Below are 27,194 nucleotides of genomic sequence, written 5' to 3'. Positions count from 1 at the left end.
AAACGTGCGTGAAATTCTTACTTAAATCATTGTACAAAATGGTTGTTAGGGTCGCACGGGATGAAATAACTCAGCCATGATCGGTTATCTAGTGGAACTAATTCCCATAGTTCCAAGCTGGTCGGGGTAGTCTGGGTTTTGAGCCTGCAACCATCCTTCCATTTTCAACCCTATCACATTTCGGCCTCCGTCAATAAAGCAGAAGTTGGTTCTGTCTGGACCCAAATAATTTCATGAGGCACTGGGAGGTCCTTTAATCATACAAAATTCCTCACAAACAAAGAATTCTGTACCTGGCAGCTAACCACGGAAAAAAAAGAAGTTGATGATGTAAATTAATGGTTCCTGGCAGCGTGCTCAGTTTCTGTCACTCAGCTGGAGTCGAGCTTAAAGCAGCGGCCTCCTGCAGCTGAGAAGCTTTGCCAGACAAAATTTATGTCTGGAGCTACTCAAAATATTCGATCGATTTAAAAAAAAATGTATACCAAATTAGGTTGCATTCAGTTGTTTCCCTGGAGACACACTGCTGTATAGAACCCAATTAACATGTCTCACTTTGATCCGGACAGAAAGTCTCATTACGAGAAACACTGTTTTCTTCTGTCACAAGTGCTTACAGTCATTGTCCCCTCCCCCCACAGACCAAAGGGACTGTGCACCCCATATTGCGAAGTGCACTTGCCTCAGGGCATCAGTAGTAAGAAAGAATTCTCATTATTAAGGTGCTTAAAACCTTTTGTCCCAGTCTTGTCATGTTTAATTACAAAATGTTCGCTGGCCCCTAACTATTGCATTTGTTTTCTATATAAAAATGTGCTGAATGCATGAGGTCGTATTATCAGCAGTGTTTCCTGAGGTCACCGAGTATTTCACGTCTTCATGTGACACTTTTCCCACACGTCCTGGAACGTTTCCTATCGTAAATGAACCTAATCTACTGAGTGTGAAAGTATAAAACTAACCCTGCAGAGACTTCAGATTTCTGTTGTGATCTACATACTGTCTTGGTGTTCATTATGTCAATCCATACATTTGTTTTCAATTATTATTTTTGATGATTCAGTGTATACCTAACCCTCTACTGCAAGACTTATTGATGTTGCGAGCCATAAACTCCTTTTTTTAAAGGCGTGGTGTGAGGCATAATATTGTGGTGTGTGGCCTCAGGGCAGTGCTACTGTTGCAGTAGAGGGATTACGTGCTTCTAATTTAATGATTTTCTTATGGTAAATTATGTTAATAATGGACTTCCTTGTATTATTATTTGAGTTATATGGTCTATATTAAATGATTTTATCATTTAGTACTTTATTATTAACATTAACATTTTGAAAATAAACTCTATTTTTTGTTCGGAGTAATGCGTTTAACAAGTAAATCTCTTTTTAACATGTACTGTACAACATGCCCCATTTGAGTGTTGTGTTGAACAAACACTGATCCAAACAGACCTCTCAGCATTATTTGTGGAAAACCTCATGGGCTTTTCTCGGTGTCAGTCATCTATGTTTAACATAAACTTATGTATGTTCTGGTATCCTATCTTGTAAGGTAATGTTGTAGTCATGACCACCAAACCCAAGACGAAGCCCAAATGAGGGGCGAGACTAAGACAAATAACTCCCCCTCATAAATCTTGGTCTCAAGTTTGGTGGTTGTGACAACAAAACTACTGTAAGGTGATATTGTTTAGGCCAAGCTATCAGTCACTAGACATCTTAAATCTTGCCCAGTTAGAAGCCGTGCTGCTCGTGCTCCTGTATGTTTCACTCAAGTATGCGCTAATGTTAGAACAGCCATGCAGCCGAAGCTATGGTGTCGAGGACCTTGGGGTGAGGTTTATTCTGGGACACGTATGCAATTCTTTTGGAATTGTGGTTGAATAATATGCAATTAATTTGGTGGAGTTCCAGTTCATCACGCCCGTTTTAATGACGGTGCAGAAAGTTTCCTGCTAGCATAAGCAGAAAGCTGTGACACGTATTTACCGCCAGCAGTGGCACCCCTCAAAATATATTCCATCCATCGGGATTTACAGCCTGAGCTGAGGTTGATTTACACAACGTAAATGTATTTAAAAACGCAGCAACAGCAGACAGGGCAAAACAGCCTCTAGAGGGCTAACAACAGCCGGGTTTTACTGTCTCCATCTCGTCTTGAATAATTTATTCTGCAATGATCTAGCTCCAGCAAATTGTCGATCATGTGTCTTACAATTACGGTGTGCTGAGTTAAATGCTATTTGCATTGGATGAAATTGTGATTTGTTTGTATTTTGAACTGTACATATTTTTTATTGACTAAGAAGACATTTTTGTGGGATCTTCCTAAGAATGTGTTTGAGATTTGTATCACAAGTCGGTAAGAAATATTTTTATGATCAAAGTTAAACTCCTGTTCCTCTGTGTCAAGAGAACCCAGATCGCTCCGGCCTCTAGCACGTCCCACAGGGTGGAGACTGTGGCCCAAGACAAACTGAAGCTATATCTCTTGATAGATGACAATGCCTCAATAGTCACCTGATGCTGTAACGTCTATATCCGTAGATTACATTGAGCGCTGAGAAGACAGGTCACACCAGCAGAAACAATATTCACGTTCTCTGCCAGGAATTTTTTAACCCCTTCCTCAAATACATAAATAAAACTGAAATGCAAAGCAGCCAATCGAGACGCAAATAAAAGTTTGGTGACAACAAAAACACTAGCAAATCTCTCTCCATTCTGCAGCCGTCCTCACACGGTCCCTCTCTTCATATGTCCGATCAGACGCATGACTTTAGTTCCGTAAGCCATGGGCGCATTCCCGTCATTTAGTTGTTTCTTTTGGGGTTTTTCCACTTTTTTTTAATATGTATCATCGCGTGACATTTTATCTTTAACAAAGGGATCATTATTTTGAAGGCATGGCAGCCCTCATTTAAGCCGTGGCACTACTTACATGTAGCGGAAACCCTGATGCAAACGTGGATTACTCACAATATTTTTCAACTGGATGATACTTTTTCATGTATTAGATGCATTTTTACTGTTTTTTTTTTACAATAATTTAATTGGTATTAGTGTAAATTCCTTAATGTTTGTAAATGTAAATGTAAATGTCTTTACCCCTGACCCAACTGCATCAGAACATGCATGGTCAGTAGTCAGTGTTTCAGCCAAGAGGAGAAGAAAGCGTTTTTTGTGAACACAACTTTGAAATTCTTGCCACATTTTCATTCACGCACAGGTTTCAAAATACCTTTTATAAAGCCAAAATAGGGAGGACAGGTTCACTTTCATGTCAGCTGAAGTTGATCCACAACAGAACAGTTGAAAAAGCTCAAATATTTTTACGTTAAATGACCGATGCCTCCAATGGGGGGACATTGACATCTCACTTGTGTCATTTCAAATCACCGTTGCCCCTCCCCCTGTCCCCTCAACCCCTCCACCACAGCAAACACTGAATGGCCAGCATGCTGACCGCTCCTCTGCAGCCCGGGCAACTGATAAGTTGTGTCCTGCTTTGCAGAGAACCAGATAAAGCTGACTCACTGCTGCTTTAAAGAGCTGAGACTATCGCCAATTGGAAGAAAAAGGGGGAGAGGAGGAGCAAGTTGGAGCAGAGGCAGCTGGAGTAACTGCACTCAGCCAGAATGAGAGAGGCGTGCTAGAGGGAGAAGAGTGCTGGCACAGAAGTCGCTGCAGTGCAGGTGGATCCCATCCGTGGAGCAGGACAAGATTCAGTGGAGACTGCAGTGACATTCTGATCGTCCTACAGGTTTGAAGCCTCTTTATAGCAATGACGACGACGTGCAAGTCTGTGTTGTGGTGCCGGTGTGTTCTTCAGCTGCAGCCGACATAATGACTGCTGTGTTCCCAGCTGTCAGTGCTATCTCAACTCCCAGTGTGACTGATCTCAGAGCAGACTGTACCAGGAGAAAACTGTTCTCTAGAAACATATGGTTCTCACTCTTAAGTTTGTTCTGCTCCAAGAAACTTTGTCGAAGCAGAGTGGGTTTTCTGGGTCTGGATGCCTGAATAGTCTGAGCGTAGTGAATAAAGCAGCAGAGGCCCCCTTCCCTCCTTCCCAATTGTGGGCTCTTGCTTTGCAGAAGAATAGAGTTGGGAGCCGTGAATGGGCCTGAGATGGATTTCTGTGTGCAAGAGAGGTGCCGCCCTCTCGAGTGTCAGAAGTGGGTGGGTGGTGGGGGACACATAAGTTTGCAGTTTACATTCCATACATCAAGGCGACACTAATAAGAAATCATCTTCTCCACCTTCCAAACCAAGAAGCAACTCCTCTCTTATTCCCTGGATTTAACCCCTGAGGGAAGGGAGGAGCAAACCAGACAAGTGTTCCTGATAAACTGCCTTTTCATTGGTGTCTGTTTACCATTGAGTGAGTGCTGCTGAGGACCCGCTAGGTGCATCTATTTCTGTACGGTCCCCTATGAAAGACCGTCTTTCACACCCGAATAATTGACTTTTCTCATGATGTTATTTGTTGACTTGTCTTAACCATGTTCACGTGCTTGTCTCTACCGAGGGTGAGGGTCCCTTTTGATCGTGTTCCTGAGGTAAAAACAGTTTGTTGATGACATCTTAGGTTTGTGATATTAACTAAAGATATGAGTTTGGGTTGGCTTAGATTCATTGTATGGGCTATTAGGTTTGGGATTCACATCATCAGTTTGAATGCAACCTTTCTTAAGGTCTGAACCATGGGCCACTCAAACGTGTTGCTGAACCATAACATAGAATATAGAATCATCAGCAGAAGTGTAGAAGCAACAGTGTTTTATGCGAGAAATATGACCTTGAGAGCATATTGTCTTGTGCTGAAAGAAAGTTGCACGAGCAGAAACAATGCTAATAAGGTCAGTTACATGGTTTTCAGTGGTCTTTCAACCTGCTTCTATTTTTTATTTCATTCTAATAGGATCTCTCTAAAAGTTTATTAGAATCGGACCTCATCATTGTGTCGCCTTGTCTTACAATGTCTTGTTTTAACCTGTAACTGTTTGGATGATGGATTTTAAGTTCATCTCTGATGGACATGGTAAAGGCCATTAGAGTCGCGAAACGAAAGAGGCGCTCATGTGCTCACAGTTCAACTTCAGCACATGTAAATATGCTCAAAGAGCATGCAAGCAGTTGCCTTGGTGATGACTGTGAAGACGTTACATCAAATATTTGTTGAGCTCTTTTTAGGGAAGCAATAAAATCAGCATCCAGGCAGAGATTGGTTTAATATTGTTCTTATTGGTGTTCTCTTACTCTTAGTTTATCATTTTTGAAGTTCAGACCAGAGGCCTTGGAATTGAATTTTGTGGTTTCACTGGAGGCAACTTGATTTGCAGCTCTTCTGGTTTTGATTTCCTCTGCTGTCTGAATTTGAAAACAAGAGCCCATATCTCGCCACGTTGGGGAAAAATCTGTTCCTTATTGCGTTTGGCAGGAAAACTTGTTACAATGCAAACACTTGAGCTGAACACGGCGTGGTTAATGAATCACTGTGGTGCTGACTTAATTTCGGTGTCACTCCCAGTCCTCATGTTTGTACAGGAATGATTGAAGAGGATCTGTCTCCAATTGTTTGCTTTCCAAAAAAAAAAAAAGCAGAATCATATAATCAATCTTTAAAAAAAAACCCACTTGGTCCATTACATAACCTTTTTTTTTTTTAGATGTGTACGTCCTTGCATGTGTTTGCGATTCCTCAGTCTCAGATTATGTCATGCAGCATGGGCTCCAGCTGTCAAAACCAGCTGCCCCTGGTTTGCTTTCAAGAAATCCTTTCCTGACATGCGTTGCTGTGTGTTTGTATACAAACTCTGTTGCTTTATAACTTCAACCTAGCAAGTGCTTTAAGCAGCATCAGCTATGAAAAACAATCCAGGCTTCATTTTGTGTTGAATGAATCAGATTTTATTTTAGTCGGAGATTGGAGCAAGTGAGCACTGTTGCCCAGCTTAAGTGAAACCAAATGTATCTGTTAAGTCAAGCAGCGCTCCACTCTGTGCCAATATGTGCTTGCAAACTATGTGCGGACAAATAACTGAACCTCGCTATTTTATTTTTATAGTGGACCCTGTTGCGTTTTTATTGACAAAGCCTATTGGTGAGTTGCATGTCCTGAATCACTGTCGCTGGTATGCAACGGCACATGACCGGCACAAGCAGGTGTGTAGTGTAGAGGCAAGTCTTGAACATTCTTTTCTGTACGATTTCATTTGAAATAAACCTTCTTAGGTTATGCTATGAATTTATTTTCTGTTGCTGCAGCTTCCATCTACTTTTCTTATATTTTATTTTATTATATTTGTTACTTTCTGCGTCTAGCTGCCAGTTAAGGTTGAAGGTACTTGACAAAGCAATGACACCCTTAAGTTATATCTGGTTAATGTTTGAGCCTTCAATCCACTGTGGGAATTTACTCACGATAGTACTCACAAGCCAAGTTGCTTTTATTGCCCATCCGATGTCCCACCTGTTGAAAACGTGATGGATGTATTGTCAAGGCCACTGATCAATACATAAAACACAAAAGACACATCAAATGTGTTTGTGTATTTGACATGTATTTGTCACTGTGTTACTGGAAGATAACAACCACATGCACCACATCTGTAAAACTTTGTGTCAGATTCATTTAGCTTGAACAATTAGATTTAGTCACTCATGAACTGAGACACCTAGTGCTGGAGATCAAATAGCTCTGTCTGGTGACCCTGACTACACCAATGTTGGTCAGGTCAGACCAATAAAGACCTTGACTCCTCACACCTCAGAGTTCAAGGGAAAGCTATAGGAAGCCATCATTGTTGACATAGCTCTCTCGAACTTATCCACGCATCTAAATTCTGAGCCTTTATTGATTCTATTATTGAATTATCAACTATAACACTAGAGGGTGAAAGTTAGCGTTAATTTCTTCTTGGTGAATTGCTACATTCCGTAGTCAAGTGTAGCAAAATACTTTGAGAGAAATGCTGTTTACTTGTTTGTTTGATCACATGTGAGCCATTACACTGCAAAAGAACCAGTATGACTGTAACTACAACAGGCTTCTGTTACTTACCGTCGCCGATGAAACAAACATTCTTATAGTCAGCTGGTCTTGTTCTCTGATTCCTTGTTGAGGGTCAGGGTTTTAAAGATGAATTATCTCAACTGCATTTTTCCTTTTATTTTTACTCAGTTTTACTCAGTTACTAACCCCCACAGAGGACATTGATAGAGCGTGCCGGCTGAGAACATTCATATGAGTATCTCAATGATTGAAGTCGTATTAAAGTCTGCTTCAGTTTTATAGTTATCTGTTGGTTTCTTATCTCCCACTCTGGCTTGGTTGTAAAAAATGTGCAGACTTCTGGGTTCAGTAGAGCAAACAATGAAGTTTACAGCCTGTCCTTATCTTGTTCTAGTTGACTCGGGCTGTCGCCAACAAGTATTCTTTGCCTTTTTCATTTCATATGGACGTAGTACTTGAGCAGCTTTTGGTACTGTACATTAAGTGCAACTCTGTGCTTGTATTTGCCTTCACCTGCTACTGAGTTGCTATGTGTGTTTGACCGCACCACTCGATCTACAGTACTCCCAGGGTCATGCTACTAAATGCTTTCTCCTCGTTGATAACACTAAATTGACTGGCTGCGCTTTCTGAATTCTATGTTGTCACATCACTTTCTTCACCAAACAACAACTGTTTTATTTTACTTTTGTTAAAAACTCCTGATGAAGGCTATCCTGACTGACAACAAATGACAACTAAGGTGCTGCTGTCAGACATTTAAGCACATCAGCATTGCTCCCTGTGGCTTATCTTAACCAATCGAGGTCTGTATCTGTGGGAGAACCAACAGTGTGCTATTAAGCGTCTCACTACAGTATGAAAGACAGATCTCATGACAGAGAAATGTGAAAAGGAATCAACTCAAGTGGGTGTTCCCTTTGTATGCGGGGTCAAAATGAGTCATTGCGCCATGGATTTTTGGGAGTGTGCTTTATCAATCTTTGTTTTTGCCATGTTTTGTTATTGTCCCTCCAGCTGGTCCCTGATCGAGGGGGAAAGGAAAACAGTGGAAAGGTCAGAAATCTAAACACTCAGTCTGCCAAATAGTGGGGAGTATTTCTCTGTTGACACATCTGTAATGAAACTTTTTCTATCTCTAGTCTGTAATGTTTCCGGGGATTTAGTCTGGAGATGAACCTAATTTGAGAAATAGTAACACAGCATATTGTTGTATACAACAGTATGAATACCGTATGTAGTCTTCTTTCCTGAGATGGCATGTTAGTTTTATTCTGCCTGAGCTTTCAAATGAAGTTCATCCTGACATGATCAAGGTCATGCCCTCTTTAAAGATCCACTCCCTACATTCAGCAATCTTTGAGCAGACGTTGTCATCCACCCCTCTTCATCATTATATTGCTATCTCAACTAGATAACTAGATAAATACAGAAATAAATTAATAAATAAAGGGTCCTTGTCCTGCATTGCCAACCCTCCTGACTTTTGTGCTGCATGTGTGCGGAGCATTAAACTGTTGTACAGGTGCCACACCGTACAGCTGGTACTTTGAATTTATCCTTGTTTTAATTCTGCGCTCTAATATGTCATCAGGTACAAGAACTTTTTCCATGAGATCTTGAATTTTTAACGTCACAACATGTGTTTTTTTTGCAGCGGGGAGAAAATCTAAGAGGCTTTGGTTCACTAACATGTCTTTAAAATATCAAAGAAACAACAATGTCACTGTCTAACTAACTTCTAACTAACCGAAAGAGTTTGAATCCATTTAGCAATCTCTTTTTAAAGTCTTCATCTTCCACCTGTTACTGTAGTTAGGATAGTTTCCTCAAAACTTTTTTTTTTCCAAGAAAATACTGGATTTCTTTTAACAATAGCGTGGGATAAGGTCTGCCAATGCCTCATAAATCTTATTTTAATGTGGAATGTGTCCCCAGCTTTGACTCTCGTAACCAGAACTGAGGCTTGATTGGTTTAACAGATAAGGTGGGTTACCTTTATAAAGAGGAGGGAAAGATTTTCACCTTTCTTTGGTTATTGGCATTTACATTAATATCTTCTTTAAAACATCTACTGTCTACTTTTGCGACCTATCTTTTAGAGTTGCCTTCTACTATATAGCAACAGGGATTTTTTTTTCCTTCAGCTGTATGAACGATGAAAGATTGGCTGAATATAGCTTATCATCTCGATGCTGACCAAAGGTTAATCTGTTGTTCTTCAAACCTTTTAAGGTTCTTTCTGCTAATGCTGTTCTCTTGGTTTCCACCTACAGTCCAATATTCATGCCCATTTCCTTATACTGTATCTGGGCAATTCATCCGTAGGTGTCAATGTGAATCGCTCCTAGCTACAGATGACTGAATGAATAATGTAGGGGATTTAAGGGCAGGCCAGGGAGGATGGTTGAAGGATATGAATGTGTGTTGCTATGGTGTCAACTTGCACAGCTGAAAAATGTATCAGAATAATGATTCTCACCGCGCCCACGTCAATGCTCCTCCTCAGGGCCCCGCAGACGATACTTTAGCTGGGTCATAGTAGCCTCTCTCCCAACTTCCCAGTCCCTCTGCGTTTGATCACTCTAACTGGGTCTGACACTGCAATGCCGACCCCGCGGTGATCGCAGCGGTCACCTGTGTTGCCAACAAATGGCTACTAATTGAGACGTAACATGAGAGTCTCCCACATACATGCTTGTTCCCCTGTGGTGCTAAGACGCTGATTTCAACTGTGATATTGGTGTGACTACATTAAGTCTCCTCTATGCAGCGGTGTCCAAACCTTTGAAAAAGCCTCGAGCCAAATGCTCTTCCTCATCATTATACAGTCAAATAAAGGAGGGTTCCACCGATTGCAAAAACTCTGACAGGCTGACTTTGTTTGTTTTCCTGTGATGTTTGACTACTATTTTATAGAAGAACAATATCTGTTAACAGGCCAGTATTTTGCTTCTGAAAATAAAATGTTAAATGAACCTTAGAAAAATTTACTGGACAAACTAACAAAACTGAATGGAACTGAACTGGTGAATGTGAAACCACTAGTTTTTAACCATGAGAAGTAAATCTATCTCCAGTCAAACACAATCCGTCTCATATGTCATATGTCCAGCCGGAATGCGCGACTTGAGTTCCATGAGTAACGGACTTCAGTCTTTGTGATGTTTCTTTCTGGATGTTTCCATGTATAACAAAGCAACAACGGTCATGTTCATGTATACCTCGACATGCTATGTGTTTTCTGTTTGTTCAGATGTTTCCACTTCGTTTTAGTACATGAGAGTTCGTCTTTGAAAAGCAATGATTTTTCTGATGGTATGGTGTCTCTCATTTATGCTGTGACGGTGGACCGCGATTGTTTAGTGTTGCTTTGGATTACTGTTGTTCTGCAGGTGTGTGGTGATGGTGGCCTGTGAGTCTCTCAGCAGAGCAGAGGGGGGCGATGACAAGAGCTTCACAGGTAGATAAGATTGGTTTCAGAAGAACAGTCAGTCGATTAGTGAACTCGCAAAATGAAGGAAATCAGTGTGTGCACTTAATTTAAATGAATGCGTAAGTGTTGTGTTCTATGAAAAATCTCCTCTCATGTCTTTTCATGTAGCAGTACTAGAACTTCAGCTAAATGGCACCAACATACTCCACATTGAAAGGGCATACAGTCAGTTTGCCAGCAACTGAGTGTTGCTGCAAGTTGGAAGTAAGTGTTTCGCTTTCAAACCACATTAATGGCTGCAACTAACGATTATTTTGCTACTCGATAAATTGATATTTGACTAGTCGCATGTATGGATAGATGAACATGGCCACGTCTGATTGTACTGCTAATAATAAATATTGATTTAAAAAGTAAGTAAACTGTTGTAAACACTTTATTATATGTTGTTTTGAAACTCTATATTCAGTTTTTCAATTTTAATTGCTCAAAATGTGGTGTGAAAGGGATGTGTCCTTTGATGTTTCCTTTGAAATGGTCCCATAGTTTCAACAGTTTGTTAACTCATGAACCAGTCAGCGTCTCAAGTCAACATAGAGACTTCACTCTGGTGTCATGTGTACCTGGGTGTCACTTGTGTTATGTTCTGATGGTTTCCAGCCCCAGTGACCCCACGACTGGAATAAGGAAGAAAATTAAATCATCAAACATACATGACACTGCAATATCTTAATTCATTCATACACTCGACTCTCCTGCTGCTCTCAAAGCTTTGGTGAAAATGGGTAGTTTATTTGGATCATCACCCTCACTGTCTTCCTTATGAATTAAGAAAAATTGTTCATGCTAGTTTTATGTGCTAACTCATTCTTCAAGCTGTCCAGCCATCCAGCATGGCCAGTTAAACATCTGCGCTTTCCTGTGGTCTACTCCAATGCTGACATCACTGATAGACCTGATACATGTATCTGTGCATGACACACCCTTCCCTTCTCACACACCTCTCTTGGGACCACCACAGCTGTTTGAGCATTCGTCTTTCCTTCCTCATTACATCACTGGTCCCCTTGGCGACCGTGAGTCACAGAAGTCACCGGTGGTCAAGAACAATGTCGTAAGTCTATTTACATTTCCTTTAAGCTCTTCCTGGTCAGGAAAGTAGGCTGGTGTCTGTTTGCCCTCAAGTGAAAGATAATACTGTGCTGCACCAGACAAACCTTCTCATCCAGGCCATTAAGTGAAGTTGTTGCTGAACTCCACCCACCTTCATTCTAGTTGGCAGGTTATTTATTCGTCGTGTTGAAGCTCTCTTAAAGAAATTACAATTCTGCAGTGTAGAATGTGGTGCATGCATAGATGCTGTATTGCGATTTTGGTCAAGCTAAGAAGAATCCAACAAATGGCAAAACTGCGACAGCTTAACAGCGCTAACTATTGTTTCGATGCCATTTTAGGTAATTCATAATTTTATTTCATCAAATTGCAGAGAGCCCCTTGTGATCATCCCTATACTTTCAAAAATATATATTTAATTATTCAAGAACAGAAAATTTTAGAAGTTGTTGTTCACTTATGTTTTTACTTCTATGCTTCTATGAGTATTTTTGTTTCCTACATTTTCTGACATAGCAAAGAGAGGGAAGGGAGCTGGGTCAGAATATAAGAGGCCTGAGGGCCTCAGAGTTTATCTCTCATCATTGGTGGTCTCATTATCTAAACTGGTTCCAAATCTGAGAGACTTCCACAGCACTCATTGTGCTGAAGAGATAATGATCTTCTTGAGTTCATCCACCAATTTACTTTGGGAAAGTTGGACCTACTTTGAGATGTGTTTCCTTCATTTTTTGATGAAATGACTTGTGTGAAATGGACTGTGCTCTGTGAGCGGACACAGCAATGAGGATGTGGACAATTGCACACGAATGAGGACGAATACTCACATGCACACGTGCACGCGCTCATGCTGTGGTCACACTCTGTATAGCTTGTTTTCCACAGAAAGTTGTCACTTGTGGCTTAATGCCACTGTCCCCCAGCTGGACCCTTCTTCCTGGCAGGAAGTCGGACCTTCCTCATTCAAACACACACACACACACACTTTGTGTGTCCCTTTTTTCTCTTGTTTATTTTGAAATTGTAAAATTTCAGATTTTAACAGAATATTCTGTGATTATCTCATTGACAGATTGGTAAAAAAAAAAAAATAAATAATAATTGTTGCGGCCCTTGTCTGAGTAAATATGTAAATTCGAAGGAAAAAAGCACATTTGCTAACTGACTTTTTCTGTTGAGACCCTGAAAACAAGATGCTCAATAGGCGGCTAATGAGGCGCGGAAGTGTCCTGGGATTGTTCATCTAGTGTGCCAGCAGCATCATTTGCCTCTTTCCTCTCTATGATGGATGTTGTGTATAGATTTGTGCCATGACCCCCGAGGCATGGGCTTGACAGGGCCGGATACATGGACACAGACACGAACACACATACTCTCTTGCTCTCTCTTTCCTCGGTTCAAAACCCCATCGAGCGGTCAGACGTGATGGAAAGGGTCACAGAGCAGTGACAGTGACTTGCTTTGAAGAGCTTTGTTTATTTCCCTTCCTGTCACAGCTGAAACACGCTGAGGATTTGGTTTAAATCAAAAGAGAACGTTTCAAAGATGCTTGGCCAAATTCCAGTCTGTTGCGACCAACCATTTCATAACCCGCCACATGGGTCCAAGCTGTGGCAGGAAGTCCCAGTAAGACTGGGGCCCGAGTGCAACTGTTGGAGGTTTGTAACCTCATCCGTAACTCCATGGTTCAGGTTTGAGATCTGCTCAAGTGGCGTCTTTAGTCAGTTTGAAATTCATACTTCAAAGTGAACAGCGCAGTGAAACGCAAGACTCAAACAGATGTTTTCTTTTAGCTTTTTTTTTTTTACTTGAATGTCAAATAACCTTATAACATGAAGCAAGTCGACGCTTGTTTGATATCCAGATTGGGACTGGTTTCGATCATGTAAATGTCGAAAGTTGAAACAGATACTTCTTTCGTGGACAGAGAATATCAATGCTAGTTTCTGTGTGAAATATGGCTTGTGAAAATTTTAACCATGTAAAAGCTGTTTGGCTTCTTCTACATGTATACATAATATGAAGTACTGTGCTTTCATCCATGTGTTTCAATAGAAATGAATGGCTTTAGTTTTGTCATTTTGACTGTTGGATTATACACCTACCTACATACCTGAATCTGCATTTTACAGTTAACGGTCTGTTTATTGTCAAATTACCATACTTCTGCAAACTTGAATTATGTGCTGATCAACAGTCGGTATTTATTAAAGTTACAGCCACTGTTCATACATTTTTCTTGTTTAAATTTGCACCAAAGTGATGTCAGCATTTTACCGTATAATTGTTGATTGTTCATATTGATCTTGTAATTTTCCTGTGGCGTTCAAAGATAGTCTGATGAAAATTAATATTCGCTTTATACCGTATATACAAACGTGTGTATTATTATTATCAAAAATCAAGTTGATTGCAGGATGTTGTATCTTGTTGTATGTTGTATTTTGCCTAAAATATCGCAATACTTGATTGTGTGATCCTGTCTTGGTATGTTAAGTAGGGTTATATGCATATTTAATACACAGAGTAGCTACTTGGAAACGCTGATGCTATTGTGACTTGTGTAACACCAATAATACTTCATCAGAGTTATTTTGTTGATTAAGGGAGCTTTTCTTTCCTTTTTTGGAGCGCAACATTTAATTGAAAGTCTAACTGCACTGCTGAGTTCATAACTTGTTTTCATGCTCATGATATTGCACTGCGTTATCTGATTCCCCCCTTAAAATGATGGCTCATGTTAACAAATGACAATACATGTATGTTGCTGAAATTACAGTATCGCAATGTGCATCGGGACACGAATCATATCGCAAGATACCTGTCAATACACAGCCCTAGTGTGTATGTTCGAGTGGATCTCCATTGGCTGTACAATTTCACCCTTTTTTAAATGAAGCATTCTCTTAAAAAAAATAATAATAATCTGAGTCAGCTGTTTGTGACCCTTCTTCCTCTTAAAAAAAACAACAATCAAGCCCTCACTCTGGAACAAGGAAGGCTTCCGCTTCTTTGCTGTGGATGGAAGTTAATTACGCTGTAACAACGTTGGCAAAGAAAACAGCTAAAGATTCGGTCCTCAGACTAGGTTACATCTTTGCAATACTGACAAGCTAGAGAGTTCAGATTTTGCGCGCAGTTCTCTTCTCCATTACTAATTCATCTGCCCCATTTCCTTTTGTCTGTTTTTGTGCTCTTTCCTGTTGGGGTGTGGTGTCCGAATGTTTGTTTGAAGTTGCCATGGAAACTTATGTGAGAGTAGGCGTGTGAGCTCAGTATTAGTGTGTGGATGTGTGTGTTCTTCTGTAGCGGTTCTCCATGCAGAAATGACCTCATGCAGACATCGGACTGACACATCGCACCCGTCTGCCACTGTGGATTGTGTAACTCTGCCTGGACGGTGCACACTCAGTGATCTTGTGCAGCATATTTACATTTGTTTTGATACATTTCTGCTCTCATTGCTAAAGCAAGGAGGAAGTTCATGAACTCACAATGAACCCTTAAGCTTATTTCCCCCCCTCGCCCCATGTAATCTGTATCTTAGTGTTGCATGTTTTTGTGAAACCACCTCAACATTTCCACCAGACACTCTTCAGCTGCTAATCTTAATGTGAAAATCTGGACCACAGTTCACCAGTAAGATCAGCACTGGGAAATTGTTGCCAGACGAGTGCGGCAACCTCTGACTGGGAAAGGTTCTGCTTCATTTCCCGACGATTTGCCCAACCTCTGGTTTCTAACCCAAAGCATAAATACACATGCTCTTTAAAGGCCCACTCATCGATCTGCCTTGTGACCGTGGTCTTCTGAGAAAAATGCTGTTTCCTGTTGTTAAAGAGCAGATTCTGAGCTGATGCCATTGACTTCGTCCGATGAATGAGCCCTCATGACCATGACTTCTAATCCCTTTACACCACCTTGAAATTGGAAGGTTCCACTCCCCTCTGGTGATTTTAAAAGGCAAACTTTTGCATGGTGGTTGTCTTTTGAAAGCTATTACTTCATTTGTTTTCTTTGCCCCAAGATGAGCTTTTCTTCCTTGCTTTCAGAAGGTGAAACCTGGATCAGGGGCTTCAACCTTCAACCTTGAAATGTAGGGGTGTAAGAAGACATATCAATATCATCAAATAATTCGATACTTGATTCGACGATATTGTATCAATATTTTTGAAGGAATATCTGCTCTCTCTATTGACTGTGACATTTTCTCAATATTTTAAGACGTCTGTATTGACATTTAATACGTAAATACTTGTTGTACTGCATTATCTGATTTTGCTCTATTTAAATGATGCCTCTTGTAAACTTTCAGTATTGCAATATATCGCAATGTATCATATCGCCACTCCTCTATTGAGATAGAAACCGTATTGCAAGATACCTCCCAATACTCCGCCCCCTTGTGAAGCACACACAATTCCCCATGTTGTAGGGAATTATTTTTCTAATGTACTTGGTAATGTCTTCTGGTAGAGTTTTGTGTTTCTCCTGTCATGCATATAAATATGTGATTCTCTTTCTCGCAGCAACATTAAAAGCTATTCTCAAGTCTCTCAGTTTCGTCTGGTTAAGACGTGAGCGGACAGAGAGCATTTGTTGCCTCTGCTTTCATGTCCGGCTTTCAACCAAGTACTTTAATTCAGACTTTCACATACAGTTTTTGAACTTTCAGAAGTTCAGAAGTCCTGCCAACTGTCTGACACTGCTCCTCACATCCCTGCTGAAAACATGGGTTCACAGGAAATTAAATTTGACGTTCAACTTTGACTCTTTGACTCTCAGCTCACAGAAAACTCACTTTCTGACCTTCCTATGCTTGAGATGTGGAAATGGTCTTCATAGCATAACTGAAAATCCTCCTCAATGTAGCTTTTGTTCCGCTGATTTTGTTGACCCAAGGTGGTATTGTGTTGTCGAGCAGGAACAGAAAAGGTTATCTGATATAGGGAGTTGATCTGATTGCGTTGGGAGTGTCAAGTGCAGTGCACGTACGAGAGAGAGACGATGTAAACCCTCTGATGGCTGGCGTTGATAAACACGTTCAGAGGAATGAGTTTGTTCCTGAAATCTGACTCTTGGTTCATGAGCAGTTTCTCCTGGATCTTAGGTCAACAACACTGGATGTCTTTAAAACTCTGTTCGTCCAGTAGAAAAAGAAAAACGTTTAAGATTTGCTCAGCTGTCTAAAGCAAACACCTGACTTCTCTCACAAGAGTCCAAAGAGTATTTTATTTATTTAAAAAACTCTTTGTATGAGCTGCGTTTCCTCCCATTATAGTTGGTTTGAAGCAACCTGACCCAGAATAGCACATCTGACCGAGCCACGTCTGGGAGGCTTCTTCCTTGATTCCAGGAATTAGTTTCTCTTTGTCAGTAATGGAAGTGACCATGAATTCACACCCACACTCACACAAAAGTTTCTTTCTTGGTCTGAGTCTTTAGTGAGCAGATTGATTTTCAGTGTCCTCGTAATTGTGTTGGAGCATGGATGTTCTAAATTGAGTGTGTGTCTGTGGACGCGCGGCGACTATTCCCTCCTGACAGTAACAATATTGTTCTCTCCCTCAGCGCTCCAGGAAGTGAATGTGACTGCATCTCTGTGCGTTAAACATTAGCTTCTCTCTAAATGACTCCTCAGCCCTCAAACATGGATTAGCAGTACTTAGGCTCACTCCCATACAAGCGTAAAACTAGACAGGCTGTTAAGAGCCGGATAAACATCCCAGTGACAGCTTTACGGGTCTGTTGTGTGGTGAGTGTGTGTTTTTGTGTGCTGGTTTAACATCGTAATATGATATCGGGTGATTTTTCACCCTCAATGATATTAGCCTCTGGCACTGTACTTGTCATAGATATATTGATGATATTTTTTAATGAACAAATAGATATTTATACCAGTCACATCACTAACAAAAGTACCCAATGAATTCCATAAATGCCAAACATTCCGTACAATCGGCTTGTTGTTAGAGCTGCTGTCCATTGTAACTAGCAAGTTTGATTCCAGATAAGGGGAAGTTTCTAACAATTTCTTTTTCCCTAAATTTCCCTCTATTTGCGTTTATATTAAACTATACCACTTTCCAAAAATGCCCTTTTTGTTACATATTCTTAAATTAATCTTATGTCATTGTTGCATATTCATAATACTATCTTTTATTTTGAAGGTTTTCTCTCCATACATCCTGTTTCTGCTATTTTTTTCTCTGCATGAAACTTTAAAATCTATTGGAATTGTAATGATATGTCTTTCTTTAGACAATATAAATCTGGTGAATCTATAGTCGCAGTTTGTTTTTAGTTTTTGCTTTTTGTATCCTGCTGGTTAAAAGCACTCTCAGTACTTGTACAACAAGTTCCATCTTACACTGGAACAAAGGCTTCAAAATAAATTAACATTCCTGAGCGATAAAACACGATCCATTGCTCATCTTGCAAAATCTGAAAAAGATGAAAAACCTGGAGCTGGAGGCGGATTTTCTTTTTGTTTTCCCTGAATTTCTTTATTTTCTCTCTGGTAATGGAAAAAGTCAGAAGTGACATAAAAGAAGTGAATGTCAAGTCAGTGACGTAAGTGAGCCATTCCCACTTCTGACATGTTTCGGCTGTGTCTTCCTTGTTCTTTGGGGGAAAGTACCCAATATTCAGTCCAGTGTTTCTGCATTCCACAATATTGGTCGTTGGAGAACCTCCGCCCCTCACTGACGGACTTGAACGACACGTGTGTTTCTGCTCTATAGATGTGCGACTGTTTTGCTTTTGTCTGCATCTTATCACTTACGACTTGGAGCGATGGTGAACGGAGAGCGTGCAAAGGCTTCATTTACCAACTGATAACTGTCTTATAGAAGCCAGCACAGCTCTTGACAACCTCATTTTTCATGTGTCACACAAGACCGACCGCAGAGCCAAAACAGTAATTTGGGGTTTTACAGGGTCATGATTAGCTGTTTTAAAGTGACAAGGCCACACTTATCACAGAGATGTTACTGGCTGTGTAATGACCTTTTGCATGTCTGCTGGGTCAGTGAGCTGTTATGACTTTGAGTGTTCTTCAAAGAGTTTCTGTGATTCTGTTTCTAAGGGGACGGAGACTTGTCATGACTTGCTTTTATTGCGGTTCATTGTAGATCATGGCTTGTTTCGCATGAGATCCAACACCAGACACCAAATGTCCCAGTTATAATTCACTGAAAATCAATTCTACAGGCGTCTCCTTATTTTAGTTCTAAGAGCTCACTTTTACTCTGCCCCTATACTGTACAACAAGACACTCAAAGCAACATTTTGACAGTTGTTTGTTTGTGTCACCCAGAAACCACTTCAGTTGTTTGCGACTCCAAAGTCACTCAACGTGAAAGTGAAAGTCTTCCTTCATAACTGCTGACCTGGTAGTGACAGAACCTTGGCAGCCCAGGAGCAGTATCTGAGCCAAGAACTACAAGTGACGTGTGTGTGTGAGTTTGCATTTTGCATTGTGGCTGTCCCTTTCCTGGTTTGTAAAATGAATGTGTGAGCTGAATCTCGACAGATATTATATTTAAACATGCTGTTCATGGCGCAGTCTCCTCCACCATAACCTCAATCGTCCTCTCCAGTCACACTTACTATCTACATGTCCTTGTTTGTCTTCCTCCAACATGTTTACCGTCTCTCCTCTCAATCTGTCCAAACCATCTCCAAATCGCTTCCTCCATCTGTCTTAAAAAACCCTTTAGAGACGAGACCTACTGACTACCCCGAACTAACCACTCCATTCAAGCCTCTGGTTGTCTTCTTCAACCCACACAAACTACAGAACCCCACTAAAATCAAATCACGAGTGAAAACCATTCCCAACCGTCTGAGTTATGCCGTTGACAAACCCAACAGTCAACTTTTGGTAGTCTGGTTGTCATGTGGCGATGTCTGAGTTAAATTTATTTGTTTTATTTTGTAAACATTTTGGAATGGTAATACATTTTTAGTTAAGACACTGGTGGTCATCCCTCAAATTTTGACATAGATTATGACTACAGATGTCTTAAACATTTTGTTTGGTCACTGCACTGCTTGTCCAACGGATCAGTCCGATAAAGACTGTGAACTCATTTGTTGCTGTTGTTTGTTTTGCCTGCAGTTACCTTACCACACCTACCACCACTCATAACCTCTGACCTTTACTACAGACACCCAGAGGCAGAGTCAGAGCACCAATGAGAGATGAAAAGGAGGGAACATCCAGAATGTGAATGGATGAAAGGAAAAAAAGCGACTCGGAGGGGAGGAGGAGGCATGTGTGTGTGAGCTCAGGATGTGATTGGACGAAGTTGCTCCCTCTTTCACAGTGTGTGTGTGCGTGTGTGTGTATGTCCCAGTGGGCGGGGGATTAGGCCATCACGTGGTTCCTTTAGCTTCTTTCCAAACACACACCCTCATTCGCAGAGGACAGAGTCCTACACACACTCTCATGCACGCACTCATACATACACTCAAACAGACAAACTGATCCTCTCTCTCACACACACACAAACTCACATATACAGACTTCAAACTGGATTTAAATCAGACGGATAAATAGCACAAAGGAATTTGGAAGAAAGTCCATTGTGGTGTTTTTGTAGCTCCAGTGACGAGCATCTATTTGGAGGCTGTCAAGCGGATTGACCGGTTCCCACTGTCCGATCCCGATCTGCTGATTCTATCTGGCATCGACTTCTCACTGCGGGACTGTTTAAGAGCAGGCGACTACGGCTGGGACCAACAGAGACATGTGTTGTGCCTCAGCCGCCTTCTGCTACCGCATGTTCTCTTTCATCCAGTGATCAGAGGCGCAACACAAGGTTTGTGTGTTCATTCGCTCAGTGTGTCTTCTTCTCGGGATACAATTCAGTCGCCTGTAATTTGGTGTGATCGCAGCAGCCTCAGAGGCTACAACTGCTGCACTCCACTTGCTGAATTTGGGGAATTCCAGTCAAGTATAGCTGCATGTGTGTCACCCAGATGCAGTCCTGCTCTAACACGCTTGGCAGCAGGCATGTACAGAGCGTGAGCACCAGAAAAGATTAGCACTGGTTATTAAGTCTTTAAGCGTCCAACTGGGTTTTTAAGATGTGTCTGAGTATGTCAGGATCCAAACAGAGCAACCTGGTAGTTTCCCTCTCTCCTCACCACCATGAGGAAACAGCAGGCTGAGGTGGGATAGGGTCCTGCCAGCTTTGTAGTAAAGCTCCTGCCTGATCTGTAAACTGATATGTTTCACTGCTGTCATGCATGTAAGGTGGAGCACACCCACTACTCTGTTTATCTGTGCATGCGTACCAAATTAACCAGGCGAGTGAGTGTAAGTGTGTGTGTGTGTATTATTAGCCAGTTTATTTCCTGGTATTGTTGCTGTCGGGATTGTAACTCAATCTGAATAGCAGTTGGTCTATTTTAAGAGTGGAGGCATGTATATACAGTCTGGTGCCCATTGGCACTCAGGTGCCCTCCGCATGCTATCTGGTGTCCCTCGCGCTAGAAATGTGGCTATACTTGGACTGTAAAGCTTCTTTAAAGGCTGCAGTAAACCAGGCTGACACTTTCAAACTAGCTCTGTCTGTTTGGTATGGTTTGGGATACAGTCTGAGATGTAATGGAGAAGTCGATAAACTGCGGTGAAGTTAAATCCATTGAAACATTTATTGAATCAAATTCAATAGGACTAATTTTATTTTTAAAAATGTATTCCACTGGACATGTAAAAGCATTATTATTAGAGAAGTAGATTAAGATTGGATTGACAGCTGATGCATGTGAAGATTTCAGCTTTATTCTGTTGTTACTGAGAACAGTAAGATTAGCTGTAAAGACGCAAACATGCGGTCACATGTTTAGGGGAGCTTTATCAGATGAAGATGGCATTGTGTCATTCGAGCCGCTGGCTTTGATCCAGCCCGAAATGTCAGAGGACCACTCGGGCATTAGACGCGCTCCGTCGGCTTATAGTTGCAGTCCGTTCCCATCGCAGCCAGACACAGAGCCACAACAACTCTAATAATAATTAAGATGGGAAGGCACGCGTGTCTTTCCCCAAATGTTCACGTGGCAGAATTGGTGCTATGTTTTGCTACGTGTGTCCTCGCACGTGCACAGCTGTCACAGATGCACTTCCTTGGCTCCTTATCAATTCACTGACTTTAATTAACAGTGAATGATGCGGCTTCCGGCAGAGCAAAAAAGACATGGTCTGTGAGAGCTGGTGGCCCTTTATAGGCCAAGCATCTGCAAGATATGTGGATGTTTCTTGAGGAGCTGTGCATGAAGTGGACGCCACAAGCTGTGTTTCCCACAGGGATTGCACAGAATGGACTCTGAATGAAGGAGCGGAACAAATGCATTTCTCCTCGTGTCTTGACTTCCTGTTCCGTTCTCATTCATGTCTCATTCCGCATCATTATCCCATTGAACTATACACCTTTATTATGTTTGACTAATGCTCACAGTTTAGTCAAGGGTCTCGTGTTCATCTCTAAAAGCATTATAAGCATCAAAAAGGAACTCACCTCTCACATTGACATCTTCCACAATATCAAGTATGAAGATCGCTTGATAAATCTGAGCAAGGGAATGACAGGTTTCAGGACAAGGCAATTGCAGATTTGGGTTTCAGATGTTTCATCTTAAATCAGAAATGTTTTAAGCCCTTAGCAACTGGTGATGTGTTCACAATTTAAACCCAATTCAGTGCTACTTGTGTGTCAGTGTTATCCCCTGCCTCCCATCCCAAAACATCCACGGTTGACTCCATTTAGGAGAACAAAGCGAAAGCTAATGAATGGTTGCATCTAAAGATATTGAAATATGTGTTTCGAAACTTTCGATAGTCATATGTGACATTTGAGCTAAATATATCAATAGAATAAAAGACAGAATATATTCCTGAAGCACTCAGTCATGTCATATATCAGTTGGCAGACATAAAAAAGTTAAGTTGTCCTCACTTAAAGATCTCAACAGGGGAGTGAAATGCAGAACAGTTAGACCTAATGCAGGTGTTTTGCTGCAGACAATGTTGGTCAAGAAAGAAGAAGCTGCAGAAGCATGATTGTTAGTATTATTCAAAACATCTGCATACAGCTTGTATGACTTCCTGTTCTCTGTACATAGAATTTAGCCCCACCCTTCCTTATTTTACTGTCAGGTTTGTTTGCTTCCAGTCAGTTTTAGAATTATACATTACCGGTAACTGTTTACCTTGAATTAGTGTCAACTGCATTCATTTCTTTAACTCACTGTGGTCACAAAATACATGTTAAAGGAGAGAAATACAGTGCATATTATGTACATATTAAATACATATTAGAAGAAGCCAGACCCCTGCATACAATCCGGACAAAACAAAGTAATCTTTCGAGAGCGCTGTGAGGAGCGGTGTTCCTCATGGTTTTTGATCTATCGGCGATGACGTTCGTAACTAGTGTGATCATGCCTCACATGCAGTGAGACGCGCACAAGTTGCAACTGGTGCACCGAGAGTTCTGTCTCTGGATCTGTTAGTGTTTATTCTGGCAAATGGGAAGAGATGATGAATAACAGGAACTTGTGAGGAAGCGTGATGATGAAGCCCATGGGGGTATGTGTCTTTCACTGTCTTGTGCCGCACAGGACCGGTGGGACTTGCTCTGTTGAGCTTAAGAAAATGATTATTAGGTTCAGTAAGTCATGTTTTTTAACTGCTGTTTCTGCTCATCACATTTAGTTTTAGTGGTCAGACTGTTTTTCTTGAGGTTTTGAACCGTTTCTTTCAACATCTGTGTCACAAGACATTATTTAATGATTCACTCTCTCCTTTTGCTTTTGAAGAAGTGAGAACATCTCCGGACGTCAACAAGGATGTTGGTTTCCAAGCTGCTATTAAACCAGAGTTCTGGGTCATGAAGGGTCATTGGGTGGGAGATAGCGGTCACTTGGCCTCGGGCTGTGGTCACAGTCTGGTGCCCTTTTGGTAAACACAGCCTGCCCGATCCATTGAGCACAAACCAATCCAGCCTGTCAGCGAGGACACAGTCCTCAGACTTATAAACAATTGCTGCTAACCATTGCATGTAAGTTTCAGGGTGAATACCTGGAGAGCATCTGTGCTCAGGCGTGAAATTTGGATTATTTGGATTAGGATGGTTTGCAGGAATGAGACTCTTTCTGAGATAAATCAGACGCTCTCTCACCATGTCTCTTGTTAAACCTAAACCTCAGTATTTTCTGGGATGTGACATATCAAGGGGCTAAAGAGACAAGACAAAGCTCTATTGAGAAGTCCTCTAGGGCGGGGGTTCTGCTGCTGGGAACTGCTGGAAATGTGAGGAGAATATATAGTGGTGTCACGAGAGAGGAGGTTGTCTGTGTCGCTTTTGGGTGTCTTTTCGACTTTGAATTCTGCTTATTCAGCAGTATTTGGCCAAAGTTAATCCCATCTCACACGGGAGGTGTCAGGTTTCGAACAATCTCAAGCACGCGAGTATCACAAACATATCACATATGACATGCTTCTGACAAGCCATTTGACCACAGAACAAGGCAAGAAATTGTAACTTACGCGCCTCAGAAATGCAAAATTGCGTTTAGCTCTACAGTATATAGTGTAATGTTGCTATCAACAGTGTACAGTAGAGCAGGATGGGTAATTCATTTTCACATTGGCCACATGAAAACACGGTCATTCACGATGACAGAGATTAAATATAGCAGAAGCTAAAAAAAAATTGTTACAAATGCATGTTTAGAAAAAGTGGCTCTTATCTAGCGGAGTATGAGGTAATTAATTCTCTTTGAAAAGTGCAGTCAGATTGAAAGAGAAACAGAAATGATGATATAGTCATGTAATAAAAGGAAGAAAGAAATGAAACTGAGAAAAATATAATGCAATGAAAGACACAATCCATAGAAAACGGTGATTAAAATCTCGAATGCAGAGTAAACTGTTGTTGTTCTACTGAATGACAATTATGAAATAATTTGCAATATCTGAACAAAAAAGCGGATGTATGATGAAAAGCACGATGACAGTGTACCATACAGTTATGACACTTTCACTAATATGTACTCTTTCAGTACAAAAAATTGTTTTAGACACCGCATCTTCAAACTCCTTCTGTCCCACTGGTGTCAGCCTGAAGAAATGATCCCCTGCTCTGTCGCCACATAATTTCTTTTCTCAGGTGCAGTTTATTTTTTTGTTGTCCATTGTGCCCTAAAGTAAACACATTTTATGTTTATTTACAGACTTTGTTGTAACAGTTTCATTCACAAACTGTTTGCTGGCCACGTTGTGCTGAGCTTCTCACAGAGCGGGAATGCAGGAGGATGAATTCAATATCAGGTTACATAACTCCAGATGACCCATCTGCCTTCACTTACCCAGTACTTTTTGAAGAGCCTTTATTTACTCCCACGGCAGAAATTTCGGCTTCCGTTGCAGATAAGACGGGTCACTAAAATTCTAAGAGGATGCTAAGTCTCGGTATTCTATCCTAATTTTGTAAGAAATAACAGAAACATCATGTTTGTTTATTTGAGCGCTCAACGCTGAGGCATGTGTGTCTCTTGTCTAATCATCTTCTAAGTGGCATTTGACCTGGATGAGTGGCTTAGAGACGTGTCAAACCAACTCATCTCTCCCAACTCCACGTTTCCCACCGAGCTGGCAGCACAAGAGGTCAAACGTGGACAAGAGGTCACGTCTTGATTCATAACCCCTGAGTTTCAGTCCAACCACCTGACAAATGACCACAGGGGCCTGGAGACAGAAAGCAACAGGATCTTTTTAACTATTACTTCCTGTCTCATACTCAAGCCAAGACACCATCTGGTGGAGCTCCAATAAGCCACGCCCCTCCTTAATACACCACCAGCTTATCCTCCACTAATGACCCATGGTGCAATTTTATTTATTCTATCTGCCTCTTACACTTTTCTGTTGCTTTGTCACCTACTATGAGTTCTTATTTCTTTAAAAAATTTAGATGCCCTCCCAGCCCTGAAACAATGTTCCAAGATATGAGTTAAAGCTCCTTCATTTGAAAACATTGTAAAAATTACTGGTTTGCAGCAACTCATTCTTTGACAGTGAAGCGGGAAACGCTGATCATCACACTCTCGCTCACGTCATGTGATCTGCCATTATAGTTTCTTTTTCTGACATTGTGCGTCATTAACTGAAATCTGAGAGGGAGTGAAACAAGATGACTCTCGATAACAATGTGAATCTACCCTGAATGAATGACCTAAATATTGACTTGAGTCCTGTGAGATTTGTCTATTTCATTTTTGATGTGAATTTATAGTTACATTGCTTTAGATTGCAGCGCTGAGTGAAACTAAATGAACTTTCTTGACAACAAAACGCAACGTGTACAGAAATAGTTACATGGCTACTTGGAGAGTTGACAGGTAACTTGTCCATCACACAGCACATATAAACAGGCAACGTCTCACACACACATCTATGGACTGAGTCTCCAGTTTCTCAACCTGGAATCTTGCTGTGAGGCAGCTACACTCACCGCTACACTACTCTGCTGCCCTGAATGAAGTGTTGTGTATTCGTAATGCAATATTAATTGTGGCACCGCCTAGAACCTTTTTCAAGCTGTTACTCATTCCACAGTTTAGGTAACTTGGTACAACATCAGTCGCACTTTCAGTGACACTATGACTCTAAGTGACCCATGAATGACTTGCGACAGTAAATATCTTAACGGTCAGATAGGTGCTGAGCAGACACGCCCTTGGTTGGTGCTCTGTTGGAACTGTGTCAGAGTGTATAGCTCGCATCACTGTGGGGCCAGTGGCAACATCCTGAGATTGGACAGAGTTGCTGATCAGGGCTGTTGACATCTCATGAGTCACGATTTAAGTCAACTGTAAATCTCCTTTCAGGTGAGCGTCGCCGCAGCAGACAGCTGAAGCAAGCATGAGCGTTGATGGCCACCAGGGGGTTGTGACCACCCCTCCCCCACCCACTAAGGAACGATACTTTGACCGGATTGACGTCAACGATCCAGAGTACATCAGAAGCCGAAACATGTCGCCCGATCTTCGACAGGACTTCAACGTTCTGGAGCAGAAGAAACGGGTCACGCAGATCCTCCAGAGCCCAGTGAGTGCTTCATGTCAGACCTACATTTGAAAATGTTTTGTATTGTAAAATATTGCATGCCTCTAACATAACCACATGTGGAAATAGCTTTATTCAAAAAAGCTAGTTCACTTTCTGCAATAAAAATAACAGCGCTGCAGGTGATTCATTACATTGCTAGTATACGATTCATGAGTTTGAAAAGTATTAAATATGACCTACTTATTAAATTAATTGATGACTTATTAAAGTACTTCTGACTTCACACACCGAACAGTTCCATTAATTTATCGTCTTCCACTAAGTCGGAGGAAGGCTGGGTCATAGGTCACTGGAGGAAATCCCAGCTTACACCCAGCGGGAGATGGGAAGACCCTCCGTATGTGTACAGACCATAAAACTGGCAATGGCCCTATGGTTAACCGCAGGGCATTCATCCTCAGAGTCAGAGCCCTGAGTCCTCTGAACTAAAGTGTAGGCACAGATCCTTTTGTTGCACCTCATTTGATTGTTCTCAGTTGTCTGATGTAG

General features: G+C 41.3%; 1 protein-coding gene across 6 annotated transcripts in view; it reads left to right on the top strand.

The window, feature by feature from the left end:
• LOC128753680 (gamma-adducin-like) overlaps positions 1-27,194 on the top strand; it is a 68,902-nt gene that overhangs the window by 15,652 nt on the left and 26,056 nt on the right. For 3 of the 6 annotated variants that reach the window (XM_053855620.1, XM_053855618.1, XM_053855614.1), the window contains exons 1-2: positions 19,979-20,391; positions 26,465-26,684. In XM_053855620.1, coding sequence (XP_053711595.1) covers positions 26,499-26,684 — 186 coding nt within the window. In that variant the 5' untranslated portion in view covers positions 19,979-20,391; positions 26,465-26,498. Of the gene's footprint in view, positions 1-3,515; positions 3,763-19,977; positions 20,392-26,464; positions 26,685-27,194 lie in introns of those variants that run through there. The other 3 variants (XM_053855615.1, XM_053855619.1, XM_053855616.1) reach the window with 3 other exon arrangements.

Source organism: Synchiropus splendidus, chromosome 2 (genome assembly GCF_027744825.2).
Source record: "Synchiropus splendidus isolate RoL2022-P1 chromosome 2, RoL_Sspl_1.0, whole genome shotgun sequence".
NCBI classification, from domain to species: Eukaryota; Metazoa; Chordata; class Actinopteri; order Syngnathiformes; family Callionymidae; genus Synchiropus; species Synchiropus splendidus.
Note: the sequence above shows the minus strand (reverse complement) of the source record. Positions and strands in the feature narration are given on the sequence as shown.